General features: G+C 24.4%; 2 protein-coding genes across 3 annotated transcripts in view; both read right to left on the reverse strand.

Moving 5' to 3' along the window:
* Positions 1-1,643: 1,643 nt before the first annotated feature.
* Positions 1,644-22,953, reverse strand: part of LOC129605185 (uncharacterized) — a 77,231-nt gene continuing 55,921 nt past the window's right edge. The window contains exon 3 of the mRNA XM_055514782.1: positions 1,644-4,189. Within this exon, the coding sequence (XP_055370757.1) occupies positions 3,363-4,189 (827 nt within the window). The 3' untranslated portion in view covers positions 1,644-3,362. The remainder of the gene's footprint in view (positions 4,190-22,953) is intronic.
* On the reverse strand, positions 5,077-8,016 carry LOC129605482 (GATA zinc finger domain-containing protein 14-like). 2 transcript variants are annotated; one of them, XM_055515265.1, is made up of 2 exons: positions 7,735-8,016; positions 5,077-7,664 (listed from the first exon to the last, which is right to left on the reverse strand). In XM_055515265.1, exons 1-2 carry the CDS (start codon positions 7,772-7,774, stop codon positions 5,194-5,196), a joined length of 2,511 nt encoding a protein of 836 aa, XP_055371240.1. In that variant the 5' UTR covers positions 7,775-8,016; the 3' UTR covers positions 5,077-5,193. The 2 variants fall into 2 exon arrangements, with proteins under 2 accessions (XP_055371240.1, XP_055371241.1); XM_055515266.1 differs by having other exon boundaries at positions 7,727-8,016.

The raw sequence follows: 22,953 nt of genomic DNA on the forward strand, positions 1-22,953 counted from the left end.
CAAGTTCCTTGAAAAGATTAAATTTTTTATCAAGCTTTGAAAAAAAGGCGCTACCCATCTTTATACATTGAGCAAGAATGTTTTTTTAATATATATTGCGAACACATTCCAGTATATATGTATGTATAAATTATAATAATATGAAAAAAGCCACTTAAAATAATTTAAACTAAATAATTTAGTTTAAAAATTACTGGTTGTATCCTTTTCAATCTTGTTATTCATGTATTTAATATTGCATTAAAAATATAAAATTATAAGATCAAAAATCAGAAATGTTAACATGTAAATATGGTACTCCTAAAAAGTCAAAAGATCTTTTCGTAATTTGTATTTGTTTCTTACATTTTTTTATTTCTTTGCTATAACATACGATTGCTACTAGATCAAAGAATGGCGCCCCTAAATTATTAAAGGATATTGTAAAATAAATATATAGCAAAAATCTCAATTCCATTCTAGTTATGTTTAACTTTTAATTTAAGCAATAGGTGAATTCGAAAAAAAACTTATAATATTTGTAGCTGCAGTATAATGATTTATGTTGCATTATAAAAAATCATGCTTTAATACATAGATACTATAAGCTTCGTTTTGTTTATTTAAGCATATGTAACTTATATTTAGCTTCCTTTTTTAAAAATCAAAAATATACAATAATATTTTTAACACTTAAGAAAATGGAAACATTAAAAAAATACAAATTAAGAAAGTTTTCTTTTGCATTACATATGACTTTAGAAAATAAATTATTAACACGCTTTATGAAGATATAAATTGGGTTCAAGTTAGTAGTAAAGCGGTAATAAAAAATAATCATGTTAATTAATTTAATAATAAATGTTTGCTTTTCATTTTATTCGTATTAAAGCACTTATAGTGTGCATTTTAGAACATTTTTATGTTCGCATGAAAATATTAGAGTTATGAACTCATAAATCTTTCATTTGAAAATTATTTTTCAATTATAGCATAAGAAACGTAATTAACATTTAGGCGTATACATTTTGAAATCTTGGTAATCATTTTACAAGTATTTTGAGAAAAATTTAGCTATTAATTATTTGAATGAATTAAAAATTTAATAAAAAAGGTTGTTAGCTACAAATACAATTATGCTTTTTTCATAGTAAATTTAATTTTTGAATTATTAACAAAATAAAATTAAAAAATAGAATTATTTGCTGGATAATTGAGATTCTACTTATATTTATTTAAGTAATTTTTAACATCTAATAAATAATATTTAAAATAATTCTACCCACATTGAACTCAGTTAAATTACTTCCTAATAAGCAAAAATATTTTTAGTTCCAGTCCAATATTAACATATTGAGAATAATGTTTGGGATTAGTAAGTGGAAAAAATAACCTTATAATTTTGTCATTATTGGTTCTAATTATTAAATTTATGCATACTTTACTTACTTAATTGTTTTCATCTTTTACAATTTTTTTTTTAATTTTTTTATAAACTTACATCATTTTTATTTTATATATGTATGTATGTATGTAAATTTTATATAAAAAATATTTTCTTAAAAATTTTTATTTATTTTTCAAAATTTCATAAAAATACAAAATAATACAAAAAATTTTTTACAAATATGAATTTCTTTTTTAACTTTTTCTCGTTTTTATTTTTTTATTATAAAATATAATTAAAACTAAATTTTTTTAATATTTACTGATATAAAATATAATTATATTTAATTTATTAAATGTATGTATATGCCAATGATTTATTTATATTTAAATGATCTAATTACAATATGTAGGATTTAAACTAATTGGTAAAAATGTAAAGGAAACATAACATAAAGAATGGGAAGAAATTGAATAGAAATTATGAAAATTTTGATGATCTAATTAAGTTAAGAGAAAATAATTTATTTGAAATAGTAATTAATTAAGAAATATTGGGAATATTATCTTCAATACATTAATAATTTAGGGTTATTATAATTATAATAAATTTAATTTTAAAAGTTAATATAATTTTTTAATTATTTATTTATGATGATTTTTTTGATTGTTTTATTTTAGTTTTTGCAAGTTTCGAAACTTTATTATTAAATTTTGATTACTAAACTTTCCTGTGAAAGAACTGCAAATGCATTTTTGCTCTGAACGTAGTTCTTATTCGATTAAGAAATTATAGTATGAATTTGTAGATAGCTAGCCGAATAAAATGAAGACATGAAACAAATTAAATTACTGAAAATAAAGAATCTTTTTCTATGAAAACTTCTATGATAAAATGCCTTAAAATTGGAAAGTTTCTAAATTTATTTATAATTAAAACTTAATTTAATTTAGAAATATCCAAAATAAATGAATATAAATATACGATTTTTTCCGTTTTAAGTTTATAATGTATTTTTTAAAAGGTCGAATTATATGAATCTATAGGTTATTATCATACACATAACTGTTTACGTACACATTTTTATGTAGATTACTTTTTAAGATTTTTTCTGTAAAAATCTAAGTGTTCTTAAATGTGCTTTTAAAGATCTTAAATGTATGTATGTACGGGAAAAAATATTTTATACTTTTTTAAAATTACTTAGGGTAATATTGTTACACATTCATACAAAAAAAACTGTAAAAACAAAAAGGAAATATTTTCGGAAATTTTTCATGGAAATTCACATTCACACTTAAAATTACAAAATACTTGAAGGGCTAAAAATACACTGTCAAAAAAAAATTTCGTAAGAATTGTGAAAAAAAAATCGCTTACTTAATGCTTTTTCTATATTATACACTGAAAATTTTGAATTACTGTTTTGAAGGCTTTCGGCAATAATTCGCCGAATTAAATACCATATCAGTAATAGAATATTATTTTCTTGAAATATTGTAGCGATTCTAGCTTAATTCAAGCACAAATTTTCTTAAAATATATTGCTATTTATAAAGTTAATTAAATTTTTTTGTTTTTAATTAATTTAAATTTAATTAAAGATAATATTTCGGACTTTCAAACAAATTTATGTAAAAATAGCAAGAAAATATTAAATTATGTTTGTAGCTTTTGCAAATTATTACCCTAGCTTTAAAGGCATTGGGTATTGTTTGATTACGAAATCTTCGAGAATTTCTTTTTTTTTATTAACATTCCGTTTATAGTAAGTGTGCGTCCGTTAAGAAATTTAATTTCTTTGAAATAAGATTTTTCTAAAAAAATCTACGAAATTTTCTTTTACTATATTAATTTTTTTAATTTTCTGAATAAGTTAAATATTTTTTTTGCCAAAATTGCCAATTTCGTTTTAGAAAAATCACCAAATCAACAGTTATCAAATGAATATAAAGACAAAAAAAAGAATAAAACGAAATATTTAATGAAAATTCCCTTAACTTAAAGCTAAAAGTGGTTCATAATCTAGATCTTTAGGTCCCAATTTCTTTTTGTATTTCTTCTCCAATTTCGTATTGGCTAATTTCGTTTTATGTTTACTTAAACGATTTTTCTTCTTTTGCAATTCTTCTTCTTCGGCTTTCTCCTTATCTAAAAGTTCTAACTGTTCGAAAATATTTTTTGGGTTTGAATGATGACTTGAAGATGATGATGATGTTGATTCTAATGGTGATGTCGATGGAGAAGATGATGGAGTTTTAGCAGCATAAACTACAACAAAATGTGATGATGCATAATCAGAAGATGTGTTGATATCAGCAAAATCTCTAAAATTTGCAAATTGCTCTTCCGGATATGTATATTTTTGTACATATTCATCAGATTGTGGTCTACCATGTCCATTATTATTAGAGCTATCAGCATAAAATTGATTATATTCATTTGCTTCATCATTTGCATGATATGGTATTTCATCTTCTGGATAAAATGTTCCGCCGCGTATAACACCAAAATCACCGGATCCCAAAATAGCTGGATCAAAACCTCTCGGTGTTACACTAAATTTTCCACTACCTGAATTATCAGAATTTGTGAATGGACGAGAATGACCATGTGGTGGACTATTATTCTGTTCACGATAAAATGATGGATAATAACTTTGTGCGGCTTGAGAATGTGAATCTGCTGGATATTGTGAAGTTACATCATCAGTATATTCAGTGCTTGATGGATATACTTGACGACTTTCTGATCGAATAACTGATACATGAGCTATTTCGTCTGGCTCCATTAACATATCTGAATCATCATCAGCAAATTTTTCTGAAAACAAAAATAAAAAATTTCACTATTATTCAAATCTAATCTATGTGATTGAAATGTATGTATGCAATTAAAGTAAAAATAATTTGTACTTAGTATCAGATTTTTTAATTTTTTCTACAATAATATGGAATAAGAGTCAGGAAAAGAAAATGTTTTCTTTTTAAAAAATTTTTCGTAAAAAAGTATTCGTTTTTCGTGAAAAATTATTCGTTTGCAGAGAGGAATCTGAGGTTTGCAGAATTGAGTGTAAAACGGAACAGAAATTCTGATAGTTATCATTAGTAGCAGTTCCCTGAGTTATGAAGATTTAATGAAGGATATATAATATGAAAAATAAATAAATACAAATTTTATTTCTAACTACGAAATAAAATTTTGGATAAAATTAAAAATTCGTTGCAGAATTTAGTTGAATACTGCAACAACTATGCGGTATTGAGTTTCATAATTTCACATTATATTAAAGTTAATAAGAAATAAGCACACTGAAGTTTTACACAATACCTTATACCTAAAAAAAATTAAAAAAATATACACAGAACAAAATAAAGGCTACCTTAAACAATTTTTATTAAAAGTTTGAACAAATACAAAACTTAAATTAAATTACAATTTTTAAAATTAGAATACAATAAAAAAAATTAAATTTATAGAAAAATAAAATGTTTCACTTGGTTACAAAAATTTTTAAATCATAAATTTTCAAAAATGAATTTAATTCCTTTTCTTTTGTTGTTAATATCGTATATGTTTATAAAATCTATATCGTATATATTTTGTAATATTAAATTACAAAATTTCTTTTATTTATTTATTTCTTTTTATTTCTTTTTTTTATTTTGAATATTTTTAACAAAATTACTTTTAATGTAATTAGTCACTGAGAATTTATTATTGTTATTTAAAATATTCGATTAAATTTTGAATAGTTTTGGTTTTTATTAAAGTCATATATGTATATTAATTTTATTAATATAAGAAAAAAGTTGCTTTTTTTATTTTTAATTTTTAAACTTGTTTAATCCGACATGATCTGGTGTTTCACTGCTTACGGTATTAATAGTTTCATTATAACTAGCAATAGTTTCTGGATTTACAACTTTTTTTTTCGGTTTTGCACCACGTACCTTAGTACCAAAATGTGTTTCAAAGTGTTGACGCAAATGATCTCTTCGGCTGAATCCCTTATTGCATAGATCACAGACATGAACATTATATCCAGTATGAGATTCTCGATGTCTTCTTAAATCTGTTTTATGATGAAATTGTTTTATACATAAATCACATTTATGTGGTTTGTCAATGGTAATGTGCTTTTCAGTATGAATATTTAAACTTTCTTCGGTATGAAAACGCTTACCACATTTTAAACATTTGTGCGGAGTATCGCCAGAATGAAAAGTTTTGTTATGTTGTGTTAAATAGCACGTTTTTGCAAATTCACGATTACATTCTATACATTTAACTTTTGCAGTTTCTTCATTAGCTGGATTGGTTCTTCGTCTTTTGTATACTGCTGGATTTTTTTTATTTTCTTTTTGATTTTTTACATTATCTTTAACTGTTGATTGTTGATCATATTTTTGTGATAATATTGTTGAATCGCTAATAATTGATGTTGTTGGAGAAATTTGCATTAAATCGGTAGACTTATGAAGAAAAACTGGTGTAACTTGTTGATTACTAGGATTAAATTGTGATTCAAATGCTTCTGGTGCAGCATATGGATTTCCGTACTGTGGAACTATTAATTGTTGATTGGCAATTATTTTGATAGTATCATTCGAATTATGCGGCGTAGTTTTGTTATAATCTTGATTATTTGCATTAGGCAAATCGTTATTTGCCGTTGGTGATGTTGAATTATCAGAATAATTTTGTAAGGAATAATTATATGGCGATGTATGAGTAATAAAATTGTCATATATTCCATTTGAAATTTGTCCTGGATAATAATTTTGATAATTTAGAGCAAGTTGATATTGATTATTATTCGGTGTTTGTTGGGTTGTAGATAAAATTGAGTTTTGTGTTGTATACGGTAGATATTGACTGACATCAGCATTTTTATAGTAATATTGATATTGTTGCAAATTCTGTGGTTTATTTTCAAAATTTTCGGTTTTCACTGTAACGTTACTTGTAGATGATACAATTGCTGCTTGATCTGAAGATGTTATAAGTGTTGAATATTGGTTTTTATTTTCATCTTGGTTTGAGTCATTTAAAGATTCGTCAGATTGTATGTCTGTGGATGATGTACGTTTTCGTTTTCCATATAATAATGGAAATAAATTTTCGTGTCTGAAATTAGGATTGGGTAAAATTATACTACTACCCGCAAGAATTTGATTCTTGTGTGCAGATGAAGAAAAATGACGTTTTAATTGAGTCGGAGTAATAAAATTTTTATTGCACGTCCTGCATTCATTAGCTTTTTTTTGTTGGTGCCGTTGCTCAATTTTATTTTTTAATATTTCAAAACTTTGAAGTTGTGGCACAGAATTTTTAGTTGAGTTATGAGGTGAAATGTTTTTAGAATCCCCAATATTTGTTGTTTCTACACTATTTGCTGGTGATGAATTATTTATAATTGATCTTTCTATATACAAATTTTCATCTTCTGGCTGATTTGGTGATATTTGTGAAATTGTTTCCTCATATATCACATTATTTTGGTTTAAATTATTTTTTGCTGTTAACTGTTGAAGTTGTTTTGGAAATTCAATTTGTTGTGGAGATATTTGTGAATCTGCCGCTTCATAGCATACTTGACTTTGTTTATTATAACTATCGTATTGACTAATAGGAGGTATTACAAATGGATTATAATAACTCGGTTGAAAATTTTGCATATTTTGTGTAGGTGATATATTGTATTCGTTTTCTTTTTTAACGTATAAATTTTGATAATTCTGACCGTAAAATCCTTGATCATTTTCATATTTAATTTCTGTTTGAACAAGTAAATCACTTTTATATTCCATTATCGTTTTTTTGGGAACCTTTGTTGTTGTCAAATCTAAAGTTTGATATAAAATAATATTTTTGGAATCTAAATAGTTATTGTTTTCAATATCCTCATATTTTTTTTCTGCTGAAACACTTTTTTCATAATTTGGTAAAGTTGCAATTAAATGTGAATTATGATTATTATAATAACCATTGGAATTGATGTACGGTGTATAAATTTCTTCTTGTATACTTTGTTGATTTTCTAATTTATTAACGTTTTTTTCATTTAAATTATAATTTGTTGTTAAATCAAATTCGTTTTTCAAATTATTTAAAGTTCTTGACTGGTTCTGATTAGGATAAAATCGCGATTCTAAATGACTGATCGTCTTTTGAGTAGCTTCCATTTCAACAAATTTTTGTTTTCCTAGAGGTAGTATATAATTATTGTCAATATAATATGGGTAGTTGTTATTAGTTTGTGTTTGAAATTCCTTGAAATTGTATAACTTCTGACCTAAAAATATATATTTATATTAACAAAATAGTTTTGTCCTTTATTTTTATATATGATTATACCTACTTACCTGTGGAACACATTTCACTGGCTGTTTCTCCCACTCCCATTTTAAGACACCTTAAGTTGACTGAGTAATTTATATGGAAATGTTAAATATGGATTTTGAGAATGCACTTATTCAGGTAAACTTTTTTTTTTATTTTATCTTAATTGTTATCCTTTTCAGTCTGTGCGCTAATAAATTTGCAAGTAACAGGTGGTACTTTAAAATTATTGAGTCCTTTGTTGTTATTGTAGAATTAGAATTATAAACATTATTGAAAATTATATGCAGTACAAAATAACTTTCAATTTTTCAATTTTATTTGCCGTTTATTTACATTTTAAATATTATAAATAATATTTTAAAATATTACGAAAATTGCCCAGTAATTATAAATTCCATATATGAGTCCAAGTTTAAAATTATCTGCCAACATTTTTTTTAACATGCACATTAATTCTCGATTTTGAAAATTTTACAGTTTTTTCAGGGTTGAAGAATACAAATTATTTAAGGGTTCGCAAAATTGTAAGATTTTTTAAAAGGCTTGATAAGACATTCGTCATAGTTCATATTCAAAAATTTTAGCATATAAAGGTTTCAAGTTTACTGTCATATCTATTAGCAATAGTTTTAATTAAAAATAACATTTGGAAAAAAATTTTAATTTAAAATTAAATTTTGAAATTTAAATTTGAAATTAAGAACAAAACATTATTCCTGTATCAGTCATTCATTATTTTGTTAACAATTAAAATAAATTAATTTTTGAATAATTAATTTAATTTTATGTACTTATATATTTTTATTTAAATTTAACAAAATATTCTCTGTTTAATTAAATACTTAAATTTTTGCTATCCTGTCTATAATAAGTGAGAATAAAATTTAATATGTACAATACTGTTTTTTAGAGTGGCATGATCAATAATTTTGAATATTGTTTTCTCAGTTTTTAATTTTTTTTAGTCGAGATTTCACTCAAAAATGTTTATTTAAAATTTGCATGTGTATGAGCAAAACAGCTGCTTTCTTCTCACTTTTGTACAATGCATTTTTGACTCTATGTACATTAAAAGTATTGCCATATATACTTGAAACAATGCGTTAAATACAGCTTACACACACATTATGTTCAGAAACCACAATAAGTATTTTCTTTGATCATTGCAAATAATAATAAGTTACATATATGTTTGTAGGTATGTAATTAATTTTACATGTAATTATACATATACTTTAATTTTCAATCTTTTCAAATTAAGTATATGTATAATACATATGTATGCAATATTGTCATGTAATCAAATTATAATTTATTAAAATTATTCTTTTCACTCAACTTTACCAACCAAATCATGTTCTTAGTTGAGTAGAAGAATTCTAATTATAATAGAACTCTCATTTTTAACAAAATTCCAGGTAAATTAAATATGTTTTATGACACAAAATGTTGTTCAAAACAGTTTACACACATGTATGTACATACATACATATGTACAAAATTTCAAAAATATTAAAAATCATGTTTTTATTAAATTTTAAATTCTTAGAAATGTTTTTAAAGCAATATGTTACTTATTGTACTAATTGTTTCTGAAGAAAATTATTACAAAAAAAAATGCATGATGAAAATTTCGTATACATACATACATATATATTTATATATTAGTACATATTTAAGAATAACACCATTTCAATAATCAATGAACTAATTTAATTTTTTTTTTTAAATTAAATTTTTGCCTTTTTTATACACATATATGTATGTATGTACATACATTAATAAATTTTTTTCATCTCTTTTAAAGACTTTTATGATGTCAAAAATAATACAATTCATAAAATTTCTAACCTTTGTGTGGTAAACACCTTCAAAATTTTATAATTCTATTTTATGGTAGACTCTTTATGACAAAATTTAAGTTTAATTTCATATTCAATTATTATATTGCCAACCCTCTTATATTTTATAGTATACCTTTATGAACATACATCATGCATTTGGTAGCTGGTCCTTGGTGTATTTAACATGTTTTCTATTTTCTAATTGTTCGAATTTGGAATATGCACATACATAAAATAAATTTGCTAAGAATAATTAAAATGTGACAAATAAAGTTGGTCTTAAATGGATTCTATTATAAGTGGTCTTAATTAAATTCTATTTAAGATTCGATAAAAATAATAAAAACACCTGTACTTAAAAATTAAAACAAGTAAAATTTTAAATTATTTTAAATTTTTATTTGAAACGAAGTTTTGATTCATAAAATAATGGATGTGTTTTCTTAAACTAGTACACATGTTATCAATTATAAAATCTATGATTTCAATAAAAATAAAAATAAACAAAAATAAAATTGAAAATTTGAAACTAATAATTAATAATAAACAGTAAAATCTCCGTATAGATAGAACATCCGAAATATCAAGTTTTGTTTATAATGCAGATATTTCGTGACGTTAAATATTCAACAAAAAAATCTAATGTGAAAGAATTTATTCACTTATATAAAATATTCCTTATATGTATTGCAATTTGTTACAGGCATACAAATACAACATGTATGTATGTACTTGGCAATTAAAATAAATTTTACAATCAAGTTTATTTCCCCACCCCCGCAATATTACTCGATTAAACAATTTCATAATGAATTTTCTTAAATAATTAATTAGTATCGCAATGATTTACTTACTAGTTGTCTAATTAAACAAAAATTTTTTTTCAATTAAGTTGTTTTCTAATTTCTTTTACAAGAAATACAACCGTATGACCAGTTCCAATTAAGTGCTGTAGGTCCTTTGTAATTTTTTAACATTTTTCTCTATTTTATTTATAAATTTGAGTATATAAATGCGTTTGTACATATGTACATGGTACGTTTAAAAACTAAATATATGATCTATTTTAGTTTTTCTGGCATAATGACTTCAACCTGTTAACTAGCGAACTAACGAAATACATATTAAGTGCAAATACTACCGAAACGAAATTGAAATTCTTTTATATTTTAATTTTTCATTTTCTACAACAAATAAAAAGTCTTGAGGCAAGCAATTGAAAAAAAAATTTAAATGTCCAATAGTACTTATTGCATTTTATTCTTATTACTGGCTTGGAAAATAACATTCAAATTTTCAAAAAAATAAAAAAACCCACCTAAATCTGACTCAATAAATTAGTCGCATAGTAAAGGAAAAAATATTTTTTTTTGGTTTTGTTTTAATGTTTAAATTTAAGTGGAAGTTAAGTGGATGGTGGACGAAAAGAGATTTGTATATAATTTTGTAATTATTTTATTTAAAAAGTAATTTTTTTTTTGCTTAACACACAATCAAATTCTTTTCCAACTATTATTTTATCTTTGTGTAGCTTTTATGTTGAAATTTCAGTGCATTCTAAATAATTTTAGATAACCATAATCTTTATTATAATGTCATTATGAAGTGGACATTTTCTAGTGATTTCTAAGTAAATGAAGTTATGACAAGCATTTTATGAAAATAAAGTTTTCTTTTAGAGTTTAAAGCTTTTTGTCTAATATTGTTTTTAAGTTATTTTAAGGGTTTAGAAGGCAATAAAATTACAACAGATTTGTTGAGATTTTATGAAATTTTTGATTACCTACAAATTTTGAATCCAATTAATTGATTAATTGAAAAGCCGTTCATATAAAATATTTTAATTAATAATTGGCTTACAAAATTTTAAACTTAATCCTTTTTATATAAGTATGTCTTATAAAATTAAAAACATTTGTTCTATAATTTCCCTTCAACTGATTAATATTATTAACTATTCCTTTGAAAAATTCAAATTTTCCCCAATTAGCTTAGTTGTCAGAACAAGAACTCCAACACTCGCACTTTACAATTGCTCTTCATACATACATGTGTCAACACTGTCTCGTTTTGTTGAGTTGAAACTAAAATTTTATTATGAAAAACTTGACATTTTGCAAATTTGCAGTACCATTCTAGATTTTGAATAGTTTATAAAAACAAATTTACCATTACTAATAAAATAAAATGTCAAATTGAAGATGCTCTTTAATGAATTTTTTTAATTAATTGTTTTAATAGATTTCTCTAAAGTCTAAAATAATTTTATATATTTATACATGCATTTATGTACATACATATTAAAACTACAGTTATTCCGTTATAAAAATATAACACAATTTTTTTTCTCTTTCATCAAGTAAAATCAGAAAGAAACGAAAATAAAAATGATAGTAATTCGTGCAGTTTACTTTTAAATTTGCATGACAGTAGCACGAATTCTTATTATTTTGTTACTACTGGACTGGAATACATTTTGTAACACTAGTGTTTTTTTTTGTTTTAAACGTCTTTTTGGTTTTCATTTTTTGTTTTACTGCCGTGACAACATTGTTGTTTTTTAACGCCGCTCTGCAGCATAAGAATTTTCTTTTGTTTTGTTTATTTTTAACTTATAATTATTCTCTTCCTAAAAGAAAAAAACAAAAAATTACAATAACAAAAAACTGAATTGAGCACGAATGTGGCGGCACGATTATAGAGTTCTAAAATAAAAACAAAATAAAAAAAATAAAGACAGTAAAGTAAAATATTGTTAATTAAATCACTTCAATTTTTGTACTAAAAATGTAACAAAAGCGTGCTCTGTCTGAAATAACAATTCAACATCTTGCATGCTTATTTACAGTTCTGCATTATCATAAGACTGAAATTTTTCAGTAATTAGATTTTCATAAAAATTTTTATTAGTTTTATGTTTTGCATTTGAATTTGGACAGTGTTAGCGGTAATTTTAATTATTAAGTTGTTTTGAGTTAAATTTTTTGTAAAACGAATCACCGCAAAAGAAATAAGATGTGAGGAAATTATGTGAATGAAGTATGTACTACGTATATTTTGTGTGAAGACAGTAGTTACACAAAATTCTTATTCCGAACCAACATTTTCATAATGTGAGTTATACATATGTATGTACATACATATGTGTGTTTGTACATGCATGTATGTATATGATATTACTAAATGCAGTGCAGTGGAAATGATTGAAAGCGTTTGATAACCAGAAATTTCATTCTTTTTCGCAATAAATTTTAAAATATATGTACACACTTATATATTAACATTTAGTATACTGTACATATGTATTTATTACGTAATATATACAAGTAAATACACAAACAACATATTATGTGCAAAATTATAATGCATATTAAAAAGTTTTTGTGCACAAAGTAAATCATAATAGAGAAAGATAAATTTGCCTATTGTAAAATATTTGGGTTGATTATTATTAACTGTACAATTTTCTTATGTACCATACATATATACACACGTATTTATAAATACATATGTATGTATATATGTACTTATGGCTGCATAAATTGAGTTACTTGAATCAGTTAAAATTCTTTCTAAATAAAATTATTGCTTTAAACAACTTTGCTTAGTAAAATTCAATTTAATTGTAAGAAAAAAATAGACTTTAGGACAATTTTACCTCAAGCTAAAAAGCTCGTAAATTGATTTACAAAAAATGAAATAATTTAAGAAATTATATTTCATTTCAAATTTGGCATTTTAAGTATTTAAATATGTGAAAAATTGCTTATGGGTAAAATTTAAATTTCTCTGAAATTAGAAATGCTTATATTGTATAAAATGTTGTGTTATTTAAAATTTTTTTTGAAATTTTTTATTAATTCGTAAATAATTGGCCCGCCTTTAACTAGGTCAGAGGGTTGAAACATTCAAATTATTACAGAATATGATTTTCTGAGCGTTTGGCTCTTTAAATTAAAAATAAAAAACTCAGGAAAATTGCAAAATGTTTAAGAAAATATGTAAGAGGCGTGAAATCGCATGATCCTACGGCCAATCGATATATGTATTCAAAATGTAAATTAATCGCTAAGTATTGAACGCATTTTGATTTAATATTATAAATTAGTACACGCATTAAGAATTGAAAAGAGTAGTTCGCTCGCCAGTCTCTTTATAATGAAATGGAGACCCAAACAGGAGTCGATTTGACGTAGGCAACAATAAACAAGTATGACTTAAATGTATAGTTATAAAAAATACAAGCATGAAAGAGTAAAAAGAATCTGTTTTACTACTAAAGTTAGCTTACTAAAAGATTAAATTAGCTTCCAACAAGGAGAATATCAAGGAAATACTTAAATTCAGTACAATAATTCACGCATCTTATTTTAATAACAAAAGTTCTTGATAATTTAACTATGATAAATTGCTGTTCAAAACTTCTCTGTCAATTCTTATTTTTGGAGTTTTTGCATGTTAGTCGTACATTTTTCTTAAGAAAAATTATTTTAAGTTAAAATGAAATAAAGTTTATTTCGATTTTGTATTGTTACAAAGAAAAAATACAATGTTATGCAACTCGACGTTAATATGTTAAGAAATGAACATTCTAATAAAATAATAATAAAGTGAAAAGATAAGAAATAATTTAAGAGTTAAAGTAGTTAGAATTAGACATGCAAATTTTGTATAAATTTCTAATTAATTTTGGATTTAAGTTTCTGATTAATAATCGTAAAAAAATAAATTTGGTATTTTTATAGAAAGTAAGCACAACATGTTGCAAATTTAATTGTTTTTAAAAATTTAAAAAAAAATACCAAATTAACTTTTGCTTGCAGCAATTGCTTAATGGTACAATAGCCAACCAAAAATTTCCAGGAATGCAATTATTCGACTATCGTAAATGCAATGTCAAAACATGATTTTCAAAAATTTATATTATAAGCTTGAAATATTTGCATAAAAGATAATTTTTTTTTATTTTTAATAGTAAAACACAATAAACGGGGGACATAAAATAAAAGAAATAAACTTATACGAGTTTATTATTTTTAAATTTACAATATTATTGTCCTGATTTCGAAATTTTGCACATAATTCAATTTTTATTAAAAAAAACAATGAAGAATCCTTGTTAGCAACAACACAATCCAAGAGTTTTTTTTTAATAAATTTTATTACTTTATGAATTTTATTTACAATGACATTGAAAATGTCATAAACCAAAGAAATGAGAAAGAAAAAACTTGAAAAAGCAATTGACATATTTTTCAAAAATTTTTTTGTTAATAGCAAAAAAAAAACGGAATGATCGTGTTGGATGCAATGACCATATTTTCCGGCTCCACATTAAATTAAATCAGTGAATTTAAATGAAATAATGTTTAACAAAAAGTTTACTGTGTTAGTGGAAATTTTAGTTAACTCACTTTTGAAATATACTTAGATACATGTCATAAAATAAGTAACTAAATAAAGCACGCAATAGAGTAGCTTGTCAATTATCATTAAATACAAATACAAAAACATCAAAATTAAAACCGTGAGAAATAAACAAAAATTGTTATGGCGAAAAAATACTATTTAATTGTCAAATTGTTCTCTTCATCTCCCAAATCATAAGTGAACTAATTAAATAGATGGTAACTACTGCCGTTTTTCTATTTCTTACCTTAATTCTCATCATAAATTACCAACTCCAATCCCTCATAAGGGCTAATAAAGAATGCGCTTACGGTATTTTCTGCCGGCATATTTTTGAGATTTCAGACAATTTGCACCATGTTACATCCAGTATAATCATACAATCACATGTAACCAATGCGGCGTTATTCGGTTGTGCGGTGTCAATGCGTTGAGTCTCCTCAGACGCTCATTTTAAGCTATAACAGAGGATACTGAAATATTTCCAGTTAGTGATAGCCCCTCTCAAGGTAGAGTTAAAATCGTACATCTGCGCCTGAAATACACTGGAGTAATTTCTCCTCAGTCTAAAACTATTATGTATGTATTATAGCATTAGAAGATAGAGAAATTTAATTCTCAATTCAAAATGTTTAAAAAGCACTGTAAAAATTTATTTTTCATTTTCTTTCACGTTTTTATTGCAAATTTTACCAAAATAATTAAATTATGTGTTTTGAAATAAAAAAAAACTAAAATAAAAACATAAGAGAAAGAATAATCTCTTTTCTTTATCGATCATAAATACTTTTTATGATTTAATTTTTTCTGTTTACGATAATTTCCCATTTTTGTCAGTGTTTTTCTTAAATTTTGTGTATATAGCACTTAAATTGAGTTGTCATGTTATTGTTAATGTTTACACAGTCACATTACAATGCAATGACATAACAAGAAATGTCAAAAAATGATAAAATATTATTGCAATAAATCTGTAAAAATTATTTTTTGAATAAATTAAGAAGAAAATTGAGTCAATGGAAATTCGCTGTCCGTTCATCTTGAATATTGCAATATTGATGTTAAAAGTTTGATTTATTTCATATGAAATAAGCGAAAGTTGCGTCGAACTAAACACAAATTTCATATGCCAATATATTTTAATAGCAATTTGCATACATACACGTACTATATTTATTTCTTTTTTACATGTTTGCAGTATTTAAATTGGGTGTGTAATTGTTTCACAAGACCTACAAGATAACTTCATGAATAACTTCAATTCCATTGTTAAACAGGATGATTCCATTTTTGTGAGGTTTCTGTGAAGAGCTGGGTGCAAGACTATCATGCACATTATCCAAAACTGTTTTATATTAGCTGTCCGATTTCGTTATTAGCTTGGATAACGTTTTCTTATCTTCGCTGCCTAGGAAAAAGTTATGACAGGCAGAAAGTGTAGTTCATAATGTACAAATCTATGATTCATTTCCGTTTTGCATTAATCAATTGTTATCTTAATATCATTTCTTTTTACCAGAGGTGGGAAGGCTTTTCACTAATGGAGGACAAATTTAAAGTAACAATAACTAAGGAGACCACATAAGTTTCAATACCCTAAAATGTATTTTTTGTAGAATTATTGCTGTGCTAATTCCATTTTTTTTACTTTAAATTCAGTTTTTATTTATTTCAAATTCAAATGTTTTTTATATTTTGAAGTCAATATTTTTTTTATGCATATATACATAAGTATACATACAAAAATTAATAAAATTAAATTGATAAAACAAAAAATTAATTGAATGAAAAGTTTATTTACTTCTAAACATATACATATAACAAAAAAACAGCTTCAAATTCAAAACTGAAATTCAAGTTAGACTATACTTTCTGAGATTTTTGCACTTGAGTTTTACCTGAAAGTAATTGAATATTTAAAAGACAAAACACACCATGGGCTGCATAAAAAACACGCGGAGACCGAAGACTTCCCACCTCTGTACTATACATATACAACGATGGACGTTAAGCATACAAAAGAAAAAACCATTGGGTTTCAACGGATTCTAAACCAGCAACCAGTCACACACTTATTATTTATATTATTTTTTTTTTTCAATTTTTAAAATTCATTCAGATATTGCTCACTTTTTTAATTAGTGCAACCACTTTTATTTCAGTTTTATTATTATGCCAACGTCACAAATACAGGTAATTGATACAACGAATCGTTCTTTTACCAAAATTTATTTTTATTAATGAAATATTTAAAAGGAAATTTATTAGGTATTCACCACATTTGGGCATCAACATTTAAAAAGTCACAATTTCACTTAGGTACTTAGGTTTGGCTCGAAATATACATAAAATACAACATTCACAGAAAAGATAAATGTAGCTTATTAAAGAAGATCTTTTGACTTGTCATAAATGGTAATGCGAATTTTTTTGACTTTATGAAATAAGTATAATAAGATGGTATCGTTTTATTTTGTGACTTGTGCTTAACAAGCTCATAGACATAAAACACAAAATTAAGTTAACTCATAAAAAATTATTATCAACATAATAGTATTACACACATATCGTATAACAGACACGAAAAAACATGTTATTTACATACATACAATTTATTTATTTTGCCATAAATATCGTTATATTTTAATGTATTAATTTTCGAATAATAAAGAAGAAACAAAAGGTGTACAAAGATAGAAAACTTAGAAAAATGTGGAGATAATTACTCTAAAAATTGTATACAGATTACGTTGTTTTGTTATACACTTTGCGTAACAATTTACTCTGTCGTGAGCTTTCAACTTACGCCAGTGAATATTCACGTATATAATATTTTAATTATGTGTGTGTTCTCTTTTTCTTGTTTTTATTAGTTTTCTTTCTATAAGTCGTTAACAGAGGGTGTATATACATAGTATGTGCACTTTGAAAATTAAGTTATAATAAGATTTGTATGTTGGCGGAACAAATTTTTAATAATTAAACACAGTTCAAATATTTTGTTTTGGATTTAAGTAGAAAAATGAAGAAAACAAAATAAACTGAAATATTTTTAGGTATTTTTAATTACTCTTTATAAGCACATACATACATTCATATATGTATATACACTCTCGTGCAATTAATGTCATAATGAGGTAACATTTAAGTAATTTTAATGTCAAATTATAAAATAAGGTTAAATAATTTTAAGCTTCCGCGTGCTTCTTATTATAATTTTATTAAAGTTACGAATAATACTTTAGAAATTACATAAAAATTAATTGAGGTTATTACAATTTTATTACAATTGACATTATTTTTGGTTTATTATGTACATATACATATAATTATACGTATGTAAGTAGTTGCATTGCAATATCTTGTTCACGTTATTTAATTATTTTAATTTCATTTGTTGTTTATTTTTTAAATGTACACCAAATGTTGAAACAATCTACAGAAAAAAAAGGTCGGTAGCTGCTCCTGTGACATGTCGTTTCTACAATTTTATATAGGCTGATGTTTTTGGATGCATATGGATATAGAAAAGTATGGCTATAAATCGTAAAAGTAACACTTACATTGTATTGCTCACATAAATAGAGAACTTTAATAACTTATAATAATGATAAGTATGTTCATTTAATGTAAAATATTCTCAAACTCAACGCAAACAATCAATAAACTCACAGTCAGCAGACTCCAGGGCTGTGCAGATCCTTATTATGATTAATTACGGCATGATCAGCCTGCATCGGTGCATCGGTGAATTAAACTACAATGATTTTACTGCAAGTCCGAAATTGTACCAAACAAATTTATTTCTAATTAATGCCTTCTTTTAATTTTATTAGGTTAAAATTTTCATATATGTATGTACATACAACATAATTTACGATCCAATAATATTTTTGCCGAGCTTATAAAATAAAAAATTTATTAAAATTACTCAAATTGTTAATTGCATAAAATTTCTTGTTGCCACAGTTTTAAATAATTATGACATCTATTATAATTCCATAAATTAACAGAGAATTTTTCAATACTTAAATTTAGCCAGAACATTTTTAATTAATAAAAAAGTTCAGGTTATTTGTATATTATTTAAAAACTTTAAACTCAATTTACAAATTGCAATAATTGCCGCAATAATTTGTGTTATAACAGCAAATGCCTAATTATAACGAAAATTATTGCTGTGCATGTAAATTTTTACTTTTTAAATATAATTTTGATAATCAGAATGAATGTAAAATTTCGATATTTGTTTGAACTTAAAAAATATCAACCCAAATTAAAATTATATTGCAAAATAAATCACTTTTTAATTATTCACTCCAAGTCAGCAAGATTTGTCTAATTATACAAAAGACTCGATTAAAATATAAAGTCGACTTATATTTAAGGATTTCTTTTTTCGAACTTCTAAACATAATCTTATTCTTTATAGTATGATATCTACTTATTTCATAGAAATTCAAATTAAAATCTAGATTTTATGCAATACCGTTTTAGTGATAACATAATTTAGCATATGTGCATAAAGTTTATAAATAATGAAAATTATGTTGTTAAAATTCTCATCTTTTAACCTGGCATTTTAATAACTATAAGCTTAATTAATATAGATATAAAAATTCAATAACGATTGACAGTCCAGTTTAAAATTTTTTAACATCACGCAAAGAAAAATATAAAGTGTTGCAAGTCAGTTAAAATAAAGCAAAAAAAAAAAGAGGAAAACAAAAAATTTTTCAAGAACTTCCTAACTTTTTTCAGTTTTCATTAAAATTACCAAACTCAACAGTAAAATTAATTTAGACGAATATACATCCACACATTTGTATGTGAGTGCGAATGTGTGTATTCATAAGTTTAGTAGTTTAATATGCGCAAATATAAAAATATGATTTAAGACCCTTATGCACAGCATAATTACTTTTTAAATCACGCAAAAAAAAAATCTTTCAAACTGGAATATTAAAAGATAATTTTATTATAGTTTTTTTAAAGGCCATTACAATATTATGAGCAGAACTAGGACGACTTTTAAATGGTAATTCTGCGAAAATATTTATGTTTTCTACATCAAAAAATCTACAATTTTTTCGAAACGAATATGTTTTATTTTTGATAAGAGATTTTTTAAATGTACACCAAATGTTGAAACAATCTACAGAAAAAAAAGTTGGTAGCTGCTCCTGTGACATGTTTCTACAATTTTATATAGACTGGTGTTTTTGGATGCATATGGATATAGAAAAGTAAAATTTGATAAGAGATTTTGGATTTAATATGCAAAGGTATAAATTTTAATTCGATATTATTTTGGAAAAACATTTTGTCATCCTTTAAATCTGAAAGCCCTTGATTTTCAAAAATAATTGATGTGTATGATTTATTATAGCCCCAATATTTCTGTTTCTCGAATCGAAGATCGAAATTGATAATCAAAACTAGTTCCTTCCCACAATAATCTCATTTTTAACATGCACATGTTAATCATATGAGATTAAAATATGAACGTTTTAAGCAATTGCACTAAAATCAATTAAAACTATGTTTTTCCATAAATCCCAGCTTCCTCACAACTTTTTTCCTCATATAATTAGTTGACTTAACCAACGTATGAAATATAAAAACAAAAACTGTTTTTTTAACACACATTTCCTTATGTTTCCTGTTAAGTTACATAAGGCATCAAAATATCATTAGATTTGCTAATATCGTAAAATGAGACCTACAAAAGTACTTCTTTTTTTCGAGCAAATATGATTGAAAGTTGCAATTATTTATAAATTTTGTAAGTACAACAGATGCATAAAAGATGTAAAATTTTTATTTTTAAAATAATAAAAATAAAAATCACTGAATTTTTGCGTCTGTCATTTTCTAAATTGCATTTAACAGGCTTAAAATTTAATAAGTTTGAAATTTAACAAAGTAATAGGTTTACAGTAATTAAATTTAAATTTAAGCTTAATTAATTTTGTGTTTATGCTTGATGATTTTTTTTGCTACAGATATTTTATATACGTTTGGAAAAAAATGGTGGCATTAAATACCGCGTGATGATGACCGCTATTAGCGGTAAGAAAACTTCTGATTAAAGGAAGGTTCATAAAATATATTTTGTTTTTGATACGCAAACATGTGATGTAGGTTAACGTTAACTGATATTTTGTTTACACATAAATATAAAAATGTAAAATAACTGTTAGAGTGTTGCTTGAAAAAATTTCCGATTGGGAAATGGTTTTGAAATTGCCATTACACTTAAATAAAATAAAAAGAAATACTTTGTGACATTTAATTGTAAAATTTAATTATCGAATGCAATAAATTTTATTTTTATTATAAAAATTATATTTTCGGTAGTTATTTTGAGTAAAATTGATAAAAAAAATATAATTCATACATTTTATGCAATTTTAGGTGATTAAATCTAGAACAGATCACTTTTAATTTCTGAAATAAATATTCTTAAGCTTAACATTTTCTTATAGTTAAAGCATTTGAAATTGGTTATTCAACTAGCAAACTGGTTTAACAACTAGCTAAACTTTTAACACATTCTGAGGACCAATATATATTTGAAAATTTTTGTTTTGAAATAACAAAATGAAATTATTTATTCCATTTCGATGGTATCGATTAGCTAATAATATTTTATTAAATAGAAGATTATTAACAAATTCCGGATATTAAATGATTAAAAACTTCTGCCAAAATTTTAAGTAGCTGATCGAAACTCTGTTCATTATGTCGCGCGGATCTGCGCATCCCTGAATCATTTTGACATTGTGTTAGACTTGAACCGTTAGATCAGATGTTGAGAATGCAAAAGGTTGAGTGAGGCTAAGTTGACGTGGCTATCAAAGAATACATTTAGGGAAATGCAATAACTTTTATGAATATTACAGTATAATAACTAGTTATTTTTCCTGAATAATTTAGAAAATTGTTAAACAATCAAACATTGAAATGTTACGGTGTGATCAGGCTAATAAGTCATGTATGAATTTATTACTAATTTCATATTCACATAACTTCACCCTTATATTAATTTTTTTTCTAATATAAACACGGTTTTCGTTTAGAAATCTTTCACTTTCAGTTATGCTCATATGTAAATGTAAAAAACTTAAATTTTCTTAAGACATTGTAGGCGATTTCATTGTTGTGTTAGAAAAAAAAATTATTCGCGAATAAAACAAACCTAAACCACTTATAATATTCAAGAAAGGAAAAATTTATTTTTTACAACTCGGTATAAAACAGTTAAAACAAAAATTGTCTTAAGGCGTAACAAGTTTTGACATTTTTATTATTTTTATCAGATTTTAACTTACAATAACGCTATGATGACAACGAGTTCATTACTTATACAAAAAGAAGTTGTTAAGGATTTTTTTTTGTTTTTTTTAAATTTAAAAATTTAGCATTTTTCGGCCGATTTTTTTTTTATTGCTTTGAATGTAATCATGCAGAAATAGAAAAAAAAAATAAACCAAAATCTAACGTTATGCACATTTTTTTTTGTATTTTTTTTTTTGGGAGTGCATGTCAGGCCACCAAATTATGATAAATTATTTCATACATTAAAATTGAAACAAAACTTTTTAAATATGTGCAAATAAACTACTTAAATATTATAAATAAGAATTGATACATGAAATTAGATTAGGGCAATTCTATAAAAGTTTGTAGAATGTTCAAATATTAGTATGGCGCAAATTTAGTGTTATTATAAGATCACGGTTCTCGTTTTCTTTTTGTGTTTTTTTATTTGGAACACAATCACTTGCAAGCGTGTTGATAAAATGTCTCAATTTAATATAAATTTATTAAAAGAATTGATTAAGGTTCACTTATGCATCCAGCAGGTTTGGACTCTGTAGTTGATTTTCGATAATATTTGGCAATATTACAGCAATGTTTACTTATTAACTACATATATAGTTATAGTTAATAAGTTACATGTATATTATTCTAGAAAATTTG

Source organism: Condylostylus longicornis, unplaced genomic scaffold (assembly GCF_029603195.1).
Source record: "Condylostylus longicornis isolate FDR11 unplaced genomic scaffold, ASM2960319v2 ptg000013l, whole genome shotgun sequence".
NCBI classification, from domain to species: domain Eukaryota; kingdom Metazoa; phylum Arthropoda; class Insecta; order Diptera; family Dolichopodidae; genus Condylostylus; species Condylostylus longicornis.

Coding starts and splice junctions, on each gene's coding strand:
- LOC129605482 (XM_055515265.1), bottom strand. CDS start 7,774: ATGGGAGTGGGAGAAACAGCCAGTGAAATGTGTTCCACAG. Junction 7,665..7,734: donor CAGTGAAATGTGTTCCACAG/GTAAGTAGGTAT, acceptor ATATATTTTTAG/GTCAGAAGTTATACAATTTC.